The sequence below is a fragment of the Oncorhynchus gorbuscha genome, linkage group LG18 (genome assembly GCF_021184085.1).
Source record: "Oncorhynchus gorbuscha isolate QuinsamMale2020 ecotype Even-year linkage group LG18, OgorEven_v1.0, whole genome shotgun sequence".
NCBI lineage: Eukaryota > Metazoa > Chordata > Actinopteri > Salmoniformes > Salmonidae > Oncorhynchus > Oncorhynchus gorbuscha.
The window spans coordinates 17,564,506-17,575,844 of record NC_060190.1 but is presented as its reverse complement, the minus strand read 5'-3'; the positions used below and the strand labels follow the sequence as shown (position 1 = coordinate 17,575,844).

At 40.7% G+C, this 11,339-nt stretch overlaps 1 protein-coding gene across 1 annotated transcript; it reads left to right on the top strand.

Annotated features, from left to right (window-relative positions):
* The first annotated feature begins 1,170 nt into the window (after positions 1–1,170).
* Positions 1,171–6,143, top strand: LOC124002387 (uncharacterized protein C1orf100 homolog). Its single transcript, XM_046309757.1, has 4 exons — positions 1,171–1,309; positions 1,853–1,936; positions 3,669–3,853; positions 5,144–6,143. The coding sequence occupies exons 1-4, from the start codon at positions 1,209–1,211 to the stop codon at positions 5,245–5,247; spliced, it is 474 nt and encodes a 157-aa protein (XP_046165713.1). The 5' UTR covers positions 1,171–1,208; the 3' UTR covers positions 5,248–6,143.
* Positions 6,144–11,339: the final 5,196 nt, after the last annotated feature.

Sequence of the window (11,339 nt, the reverse complement as noted above, 5' to 3'; positions counted from 1 at the left end):
CAGCTGCCAAGTGTCCTATTCCCATACGGTACACACATTTAGACCAGAACCCATAATCCCTATACAGTCATATAATAATGTATATATATTTTTCATATAGCGTTTTTCATTACAAGTAGAATTTTAAAGTTGCTTTCATTTGATGCAAAACGCATCGACATGATGATGTGGCAAGTGACACTGCTTCTTGAAAGTCCAATATCTTGAAAATTTGACAGCTGACATGTAAAATATTTTGGGTCTTTATTAACAGTGGACTATAATGAATAAAATACAGAAAGATAGTTTTATAGAGCACTACAGTATATAGGAAATTGGGTGCCAGTTTCGAAGCAGACCAGCCTAGATAAGTTTTCATCCAATTACTTGTAGGTTACGAGTTGTACTGGTTTCCCTGAAACCTCTTGATTAAAGAGGTGAATGAGTTGACCCTTTCCCCCAGTGTCAGTTTGCTGAGTTCCATTGGTTTGCTGTAGAGATGGAAGGGTTGGGTTTCTCTCTCCTGGTAACTAAAGCAGGATGTGGGTCACCTACCGAGTCATTAGATAGTATGTATGGGTTGCATCCCAGTGGCACCCTAGTCCCTATAAAACACACTACTACACACACTACTTTTGACCAGAGCCCTATGGACCTTGGTCAAAAGCACTTTATAGGGAATAGAACACCATTTGGGACATAGTCCTCTCTCTCCATATGGCAATGACTGGGGGCTCTGATGTGAACACAACAGAGTAAGCAGCACATCTCCTCTCTCTCTGAACCCTAAAGCCACAGGTAAGACTGATACTGTTTAATAGGAGGGAATTCAAATGAATATAGGCCTAACCGGTATTGAACATAACCAGTTGATAGAGACCTAACCTGTATTGAACATATACATTTAGATTGATTCGGATTATGTTAAAACAGTTGTGAAAAAAATGAATATTTGTTTTCCGGTCGATTTAGAAGACCTTGTTTTTTTCTCCATTTTAACCATCTACTTCTTACTGTTGGTTTCAAAATTCAATTGACTGTGTTTAGAATTGTATTGATTTAAGAGCTGTAGCCAAAGTTCTAAAATGCCTCGTAGCTGATTTTAGTGAATACAATCAATCGCTATAGCTACTGTCCTTATGCTTAAACAACATCTCCTGGATAGCAGGGTTGAGGGTGGTAGACAGGCAACACAATGTAGCATATTTTCTGCAGCTGAAGCCTCCAGGATGGCCGGATCAGGGGCGGCTCTGAGACTGCATGAGTTCAAGGAGTACCAGGAAAGACGGGACTCTGGCTCATTTAAAAGACAACCCGAAGCAACACTGAGGTGAGAGATAGAAAAGGTTTTACTGTTTTTCAACGAGATATTGTACAACTGGCAGCAATAAGCTACATTGCTTTGAGATGTAGAAACAATACAGCCCCAAATTGTATAGAAAAAGATTTATATTCATTTTAATTTACATTCCATATTTGATACAACTTCTAACAAGTAGGCTTTTTTATTTAAATCTGTTCATAAGGGTACCTGCATGGAAGTGTGTGAAGGAAGTAGTAACTAACTCTCACTATGATACTGTAGTTAGGAGGAAGTTATGTTCACTTGAAAAAACCTACTGTGTGCTGACGCTGCTAGCTACCGCACTGTATTTAGTTCAGAGGTTTCTTCCCTGTTGAGTCATGAGCTGAATATCTTGCGGTGTGCATATGCACATGTTGACATTGACCTTAACTTGCTACCTTAAATGCAATATGTAAGCCTATATATCCGATTTGCATGTATGAATATGGTCTTTGACCTTAACTCTGCTCTTAGTAATTCTTACTTTTACTCTAACTCTAAAATAAACTCTTGTCATTGTAATTGCAGAGTACCACGTCAGGGGAAGGATGTGCAAGGTCTGTACCCTGGTCAGCTGGGTAGAATCCACGTTGTTCACTCTCAGGATCACAGGTAGAATAATGCAGTCAATTAAAATCGCACTGCGGTATTTACGTAGCAGCTCTTTCAGTAGCTGTTTTACCCATGGTCACATAGGTTAAGCCCAAAAGGAACACCATTCCCTACATAGTCCACTACTTTTGACCAGGGCCCAATAAGGGGAAGGGGTGCCATTTGGGACAGGACTATTAACGCAGACTGTTAGTGGGTCGTGGTACTCTATGGACATCTACAACTAGCCTACTACCAGGTAGACTCTCCTCGCAGATATGCATTCATCACTTTTCAGAATAACAAGTGTATGGGCTCAGGGTTAGGTTTATAAACAAAGACAGTGTGTAAAGATTTCCGTTAAATATATACATTTTTAATTAATTTTTCACCCCAATTTCGTGGGATCCAATTGGTAGTAGTTATAGCCTTGTCTCATCGCTACAACTCCCGTACGGACTCGGGAGAGGCGAACGTCGAGAGCCATGCGTCCTCCGAAACACAACCCAACCAAGCCGCACTGCTTCTTGACACAATGCCCCTCCAACCCGGAAGCCAGCCACAACAATGTGTAGGAGGAAACACCGTAACCCTGCCAACCTGGTCAGCGTGCACTGTGCCCGGCCCGCCACAGGAGTCACTAGTGAACGATGAGACAAGGATAGTTTTGCACACCTGGATTGTACAATACTTGGACATTATTATTTTTTAAATCCTTCAAGCTCTGTCAAGTTGGATGTTGATCATTGCTAGACAGCCATTTTCAAGTCTTGCCAATTGTATCGTGCCTTATTGCAAACAGGATGCATATTTTGGAATATTTGTATTCTGTACAGGCTTCCTTCTTTTCACTCTGTCATTTAGGTTAGTATTGTGGAGTAAATGCAATGGTGTTGATCCATCCTCAGATTTCTCCTATCACAGCCATTTACAGTCTTTGTCGTTGAATCTGTGTTTGAAATTCAGTGCTCGATTGAGGGACCTTACAGATAATTGTATGTGTGGGGTACAGTAATGAGGTAGTCATTCAAAAATTATGTTAAACACTATTATTGCACACAGAATGAGTCCATGCAACATATTATTTGACTTGTTAATCACATCTTACCTCCTGAACTTATTGAGGCCATATCAAAAGGGTTGAATACTTATTGACTCAAGACATTTCAGTTTTTTATTCATTTGTAAAACTTTGAAAAAACAATTTAACTTTTATATTATGGGGTATTGTGTGTAAGACAGTGACACAAACGGTGCTTTCGTAAATGCACTCTGAAATCTACTCCGATTTCAGAGGACTCTTGTCTAAGTGTGCCAGAGTGCAGAATAACTGATCAATTTACGAACGCGCAACACCCGTTGAATATGGCCTGTGTTGGTAAACGTCGGCAAAAAAAGTGTAATTAAGTTGTTGCCAGCAGCACAGTTAGTCACCAATGCTCTGGATAAAATGAAAACAGCATAACCAGCTCTGCTAGGGCGAGTAAAATGGTCAGAATGAGGTGTTCTCGCATTTGTGTCTGGAAGTAGCTACCAAAGTAGCCAACGTTAGACAGTTAGCTTGGGTGCCGTTGTGTGGTCGGGACGCTCGGACCAACCCTACTCCGTTAGAGCGTCTACTGTGTGAAAAAGTCAAGGGGTGTGAGTACTTTCTGGAGGCACTGTATAGGGTTATGTGTAAAGCAACTAGAGATGTCTTATTCAAAACACTGTTACTCTATTCCATTCTGTAACATCTGTTTTTATCACGCAGAGTGAGGTTCGCATCCTTGGATTACTCTCCGGGGCCTTACCGTGAACACTATGAACACTACCCGAGGAGTTTCGACCTCCAGACATTCCACGCCCTGAACGTTCTACGCCAGAGCACCAGCGCCTCTCAATGTGCCACTGAGACGGCTTACCAAGAGGAGTTTGGCCTGCAGTCCCACCTCAACCGTCAGTGCTGCTTCACTACTCGCTCTGGTCCAGAGTGTTACTTGCGGTTTGCTGATGATTGAGGAAAGCTCAGAATCAGCAAGTCACATGTAACGCCCTGGACTAGAGCTACTTCACTACCATCTCTCTTTTCATCTATTGATCTGCTCCATTAATACATTCGAAGAGTGTAATGCAGGGGTAGGCAACCATGTTCCTGGATTTTGTTCCAACTAGGCACCACACCTGATCAACTGAGTTAATTGATCAGTTCAGTGATTGCCTAAATTCGGTTAAATCAAATATCCCTGGTATCCCTGGTATAGAGTGATTCCTCATGATACCAGGGCAACAACAAAACAAACAAATTGGGGAATTTTCATGAAATGTTTGGAGGAAGGATTGTTAACGTATATTTGACATTTGTATATAAAAGCGTATATAAAAACATAATTGAGAAATAATGAATAGCCTGCCAGGCCTCCTTAAGACTCCATGTTTCATATGTGAGCTACAAAGCAAATATTGGTTTCATATGACCCTTTACCGATGGCTCTGTATTATGAGTAGTATTTGGATTTCAATAAAACATGTTTTACATTCATTTATGATTATTGACAAATGTAAACATGAATATTGAAAACATGTTTTTTTTTATTGAAAATGTTCTATATATTGTTGAACGTAAACAACTCTACGGCCATAGCAAAGTTCCAGAGTGGGATCTGCTACTTTTGGAGTTATGATTCAATTTGTAAGCATTACCAACAGACTGAATGTGAAAATGCTTTTCAAAATGGTCGCCCCCTGCTGGTGATTTGCAGGATGTGCAACGATACAAGCTAAAGTAGGGATGTGATTGGTTACATTGCCTGCTACCCCAATTTCTCTGTATAAAATGGGCATATGAGTATATTAAGTTCAAATTTGCAGAACAAGCGATAAAAGCTTCATATGTCACCAATGTTTGCTTTGTAGCACATACAAACATAATGGAGTCTTAAAGGAGGCCTGGGTGAGGCCAAAATGTCATAAAGATGCCAACTTTTATTCATTATTTCTCAATTATTTCAATTATTTCTCAATTGGGCTTTTAGATACAAATGTCAAATATACACAGAGTGTACAAAATATTATTGTCACTTGTTAAATCAACTTTTGCTAACGTGTTTGCTAACGTGTATGTCTAAAAATTTAGTAAATCTACTAACTTTAAACTCTCATCATTTATAAAGGCCTAACACAGCATAAGAAGTATATAAGAAGTATATGTTGTTACACAAATAATGTGTTTAATATGTGTTATTTCAGCTCCGGATAACACTAAGTTTACCCTGTACTCTCACCCTGGGCCTATGCAACGGTTGGAGACAGGGAGTGAAGAGGAACATTTTACACCATGGCAATCAAACTGAACTCCATCCATGAAAAGTAACCAATGAAAATGGTGCATTGCATGTATTTTTGTTTGAATGACAGGTTGTAAAATCTTGCATTGCAATCATATATATGACTCTAGAAGCATTTAATCTCAAGTAATGGCAATATATAATGTGTTTATTATATATACAGTACCAGTCAAAAGTTTGGACCCACCTACTCATTCAAGGGTTTCTCTTTATTTGGACTATTTTTGACATTGTTGAATAATGGTGAAGACGTCACAACACGTGGAATCACGAAGTGCAAAGCTGTCATCAAGGCAAAGGGTGGCCATTTGGTCCATATGTGCCATTTCAAACTTTCAACTGGTACTGTATATTTCTATGAAAGTCCATTGGCACAAAAAGTGTAATTAAATCCAAAAATGGCAGCAAACACGAATCAAATCAAATCAGTCTTTATTTATTTATATAGCACATTTCAGACATGGAAGCACAGGGGGGGGGGAATGAAATAAATATAAATAAAAACAGAAATATTTACTAAACAACAAACATCAGAGGATAAAAAAAACTATATAGAATAACAATTAAAAATTTAAAGCACCCTAAGGAAAAGCAGAGCCAAAAAGATGTGTTTTAAGATCGCTTTTAAATATGTCCACAGTTTCGGCCCACTCAGGTTCTCTGGCAGGCTATTCCAGAGTCTGGGGGCATAGTAACTAAAGTCTGCCTCTCCATGACTCTTGGTCCTAGGCTTTGGGATAGTTAAAATGCCAGTGCCAGAGGACCTGAAGGACATACTGAGTACATAACTGTCATGTCTGGCATGTTTTGGGGTGCAACAATCGTGGATTGATTTCAAAACCAAAAGAATAATCTTTAAATGAATTATAAAAACTCACAGGCAGCCAGTGCAGAGACTTTAAACCAGGTGTAATGTGTGCTCTCTGTCTGGTCTTGGTCAGTACCCGCGCTGCAGTATCCTGTATGTTTTGCAGTTGACCAATGGCTTTCTTGGGTAGACCAGACATGAGAGCATTACAGTAGTCAAGCTTACTTGTGATAAAAGCATGGATGAGTCTCTCTGTATCAGCCTGAGAGAGGAACGCCGCACCTTGGCAATGTTCATCAGGTGGTAAAAACCTATTTGGGTCACATTCCTAATGTGTGATTCGAAATTGAGTTCAGAATCTAAAATGACACCTAGGGTTTTTACCTGGTGTTTTATCTTTATTGCCCGTGAATAAAAATGTGCAGCCAGAGTCTCTCTCTGTGCTTTGACTCCAACAATAAGCACCCCGGTCTTGTCTTGATTTAGCTGGAGGAAGTTCTAGCCATCCAAGTATTTAAATCACAAATACAGTCTAATCATTTATCAGTGGAGCTAACATTCTCTAGTGACATAGAAATGTAAAAATGTTTACCGTCTGCATAGCAGTGAAAACCAATGCTATGCTTTCCGATAACGCTGCCAAGGGGTAACATATATAAATTGAACAGTAATGGACCCAAAATCGAACCTTGCGGAACAACATCTAAAATAGAGGATATGTCAGTAGAAAGCCCCTTGGTAATGACCAGGTCCTGAGTATGGCTGCGGTTATGGGTGGGCCCAGTAACATGTTGGATTAAGTCCAAAGAGCTCAAAAGATTCATAAAACCAATGGCTTTGGAATCAGTCTCTTTGTCAACATGAAAATGAAAATCGCCCAACACAGTGATTTTATCATAGATCTCAAGGACATTAGACAATAGTTCTGAGAAATCTGTAAAGAAAGTGGGGCAGTGCTTTGGGGGCCTACACAGGGTTATAGCCAGCACTGGTGGCTGACATTAAAACCTCTTCGACGTAAAGTCCCCTGTTTAGGGGACCTGCATGGTTCTGGTACCGGTTATGAGCAACATTTTGGCTTATAGATCGATCTTTGGACGCCGTAGATTGAAATGGCTTGCCTCTCCATGCTTCTCCTGAGTCTGTGTGACGTAGGATGGGGTATCAAATCAAACGTTATTTGTCAGAAACTTCATTTGTGTTAGAGGAAATTACATTTGAAATGATTAATTATGTATACATTATTGATTAGAACCATTTATTCTAATACTATTATGAGTTCTTGGTTAAGCTGTTACTGAAAATGTAAGTGGGAAGGTTAAGGGGAAGAAAAAGCTTTTCAGACAAGATAAGAATATTTGGGTTATGTTCCATTGGTGAGAGAAAAGTATATCTTTTAGACAGATTGGAATGTCTGGTTTATGAGGGGAGTAGAAAGCATCTCCGGACCTAAACAAAAAACAACGGGGCTATCGTGGGAAACTGATGATGTCATATTGAGTTTATAACCTGTGGAAATCTGTGTATGTGGTTAGTACTCTCTGGAATTAAACGCTCTTACCTGGCTTTTAAGACTGGTCTCGAACAACTTCATGCATAATTAATGAACTTACACCTCATTAATGAATTAGAAACGAGTGCGAAATTGGTTTTGGCAATTAAAACATAAAGGAAAATAGAATTCCTCTATCAATTTGTCACTCCCTATAGGCTGTCTCATCGTTGTCGGTGATCAGGCCTACCACTGTTGTGTTGTCAGCAAACTTAATGATGGTGTTGGAGTCATGTTTGGCCACACAGTCATGGGTGAACAGGGAGTACAGGAGGGGACTAAGCACACACCCCTGATGGGCCCCAGTGTTGAGAATCAGCGTGGCAGACGTGTTGTTGCCTACCCTTACCACCTGGGGGTGGCCTGTCTAGATGTCCAGGATTCAGTTGCAGAGAGAGGTGTTTAGTCTCAGGGTCCTTAGCTTAGTGATGAGCTTTGTGGGCACTATGGTGTTGAACATTGAGCTGTAGTCAATGAACAGCATTCTCACATAGGTGTTCCTTTTGTCCAGGTGGGAAAGAGCAGTGTGGAGTGCGATTGAGATTGCGTCATCTGTGGATCTGTTGTGGCGGTATGCAAATTGGAGTGGGTCTAGTGTATCCGGGAGAGTGCTGTTGATGTGAGCCATGACCAGCCTTTCAAAGCACTTCATGGCTACCGACGTGAGTGCCACGGGTTGGTAATCATTTAAGCAGGTTACTTTTGTTTCCTTGGGCACAGGGACTATGGTGGTCTGCTTGAAACATGTAGGTATTACATACTCAGTCAGAGAGAGGTTAAAATGTCAGTGAAGACACTTTCCAGTTGGTCCGCTCATGCTTTGAGGACACGTCCTGGTAATCCGTCTGACCCCGTGGCTTTGTGAATGTTGACCTGTTTAAAGGTCTTGCTCTAATCGGCTTCCGAGAGCATTATCACAGAGTCATTCAGAACAGCTGTTGCTCTCATGCATGCTTCAGTGTTGCTTGCCTCGAAGCGAGCATAAAAGGCGTTTAGCTCGTCTGGTAGGCTCGTGAGACGTTCACATCGATGGGGGCAGATGTTTTGATCAAGTGAGCTTTAGAAAATATCCACATTTTCTCTAACACTAAACATAAAAATATGTATTTTACACTTTTAAGGAAGGTGGAATTTTATAGTTAATTATTTTATAATTTGATTATACTATATTTAGAAAGCATTTAAGTCATTTCATGCCTTATTCAGTTTTGTTGAATAGGAAATACATAATATCAAATCTTTCATATTTTAATATTTTTATCATATTTGTACTGTGTATTTGAGCTTGTTTCCTCAAAGTGACTACACCTCAGCAATTAAATTATTTTTTACCAGAAAAGTGAGATTTTAACCGTTGTTGGGAGTATGCAGCATTACTAGTTATTGTTTATGGCCCTCTCATGATAAATAATTATGTAGATTACACTTTTTGAACAATATAGCATGATACTCAAAAGACTCAAAGTCGCCAAAGAAATGTCCTTACAGCTGAGAACATTAGTAAAAATAGAGGCTGTCTCCCCACCCTTTTTCCCTTTTCTGATAGTGTATGAAAAGCTGTAGTCCGAGGGGAGGCTTCAATAAGGGCGGCACTACAATCTGAAGACAGACATGTTTCAGTGAGAAACATGTAATGAACTTTGCACTCCGTAATGAGGTCATTCACGAGAATGGATTTCTACTTTGCAGACAGAGTTCAGTGTGTCAAATCGGAGGGCATGCTGTCCGGTCCTCTGACAGTCTCTATGGGGGTGCCACAGGGTTCAATCCTCGGGCCGACTCTTTTCTCTGTATATATCAATGATGTTGCTCTTGCTGCGGGCGATTCCCTGATCCACCTCTACGCAGACGACACCATTCTATATACATCCGGCCCGTCCTTGGACACCGTGCTATCGAACCTCCAAACGAGTTTCAATGCCATACAACACTCCTTCCGTGGCCTCCAACTGCTCTTAAACGCTAGTAAAACCAAATGCATGCTTTTCAACCGTTCGCTGCCTGCACCCGCACGCCTGACCAGCATCACCACCCTGGATGGTTCCGCCCTTGAATATGTGGACATCTATAAGTACCTAGGTGTCTGGCTAGACTGTAAACTCTCCTTCCAGACTCATATCAAACATCTCCAATCGAAAATCAAATCTAGAGTCGGCTTTCTATTCGGCAACAAAGCCTCCTTCACTCACACCGCCAAACTTACCCTAGTAAAACTGACTATCCTACCGATCCTCGACTTCGGCTATGTCATCTACAAAATTGCCTCCAACACTCTACTCAGCAAACTGGATGCAGTTTATCACAGTGCCATCCGTTTTGTCACTGAAGCACCTTATACCACCCACCACTGCGACCTGAGCGACCTGCTCTAGTCGGCTGGCCCTCGCTACATATTCGTCGCCAGACCCACTGGCTCCAGGTCATCTACAAGTCCATGCTAGGTAAAGCTCCGCCTTATCTCAGTTCACTGGTCACGATGGCAACACCCATCCGTAGCACGCGCTCCAGCAGGTGTATCTCACTGATCATTCCTAAAGCCTACACCTCATTTGGCTGCCTTTCGTTCCAGTTCTCTGCTGCCTGTGACTGGAAGGAATTGCAAAAATCGCTGAAGTTGGAGACTTTTATCTCCCTCACCAACTTCAAACATCTGCTATCTGAGCAGCTAACCGATCGCTGCAGCTGTACATAATCTATCGGTAAATAGCCCACCCATTTTTACCTACCTCATCCCCATACTGTTTTTATTTATTTACTTTTCTGTTCTTTTGCACACCAATATCTCTACCTGTACATGACCATCTGATCATTTATCACTCCAGTGTTAATCTGCAAAATTGTAATTATTCGCCTACCTCCTCATGGCTTTTGCACACAATGTATATAGACTCCCCTTTTTTTTCTTTTCTACTGTGTTATTGACTTGTTAATTGTTTACTCCATGTGTAACTCTGTGTTGTCTGTTCACACTGCTATGCTTTATCTTGGCCAGGTCGCAGTTGCAAATGAGAACTTGTTCTCAACTAGCCTACCTGGTTAAATACAGGTGAAATAAAAAATAAATAAATAAATAGTGACTGCTCTAACATTTAAAAGTGCCATATTCAATGTGTGGGCCACTCTGCCCCTGGGGCATCAGTCTTGAGGTAACCAATGGAATAACAAATAAATGAATCATGTTACAACCACGTTTTTTGAAAGTCTCCAATCTATCAGAATGGTAGGAGATGACTGTTTTTATAAACTCAGTAGAAGTCGGATTTAGAGGAAGATAATTTAGTTTACTCACAAAAACCATAGAGTAATTTCTACGGGAGTTGATATGGTTTCCAAGTCCTCTGTTGCTTATTCTTCCTCTTTGCTTGGATCACTACCAGACCCTGTCTGTCAGTCTCTAAAACAGTTTACAATGTTGCCGGAAATACTCCTGGAACCCCTGTGGTTAGGGTGAATCCCATGTCTTTAAAAAGTGCTGGTTGCTCCCACTGCAAATCAAAGTTGTCACAAAAGGAAACATTCCTGTCGTTGCAAAGTTTCTTCAGGGTCAGTGCCTCTTTGCTTGACATCATGGGAAATCAAAAGAAATCAGCCAAGACGTCAGGAAAAAAATTGTAGACCTCCACAAGTCTGGTTCATCCTTGGGAGAAATTTCTAAATGCCTGTATGGCGTTGTTAGAGGAATTCTAAATTCCTATATGTTTTATAGCCAAAATCAAATTCGCACTCTCTCTAGTTCAT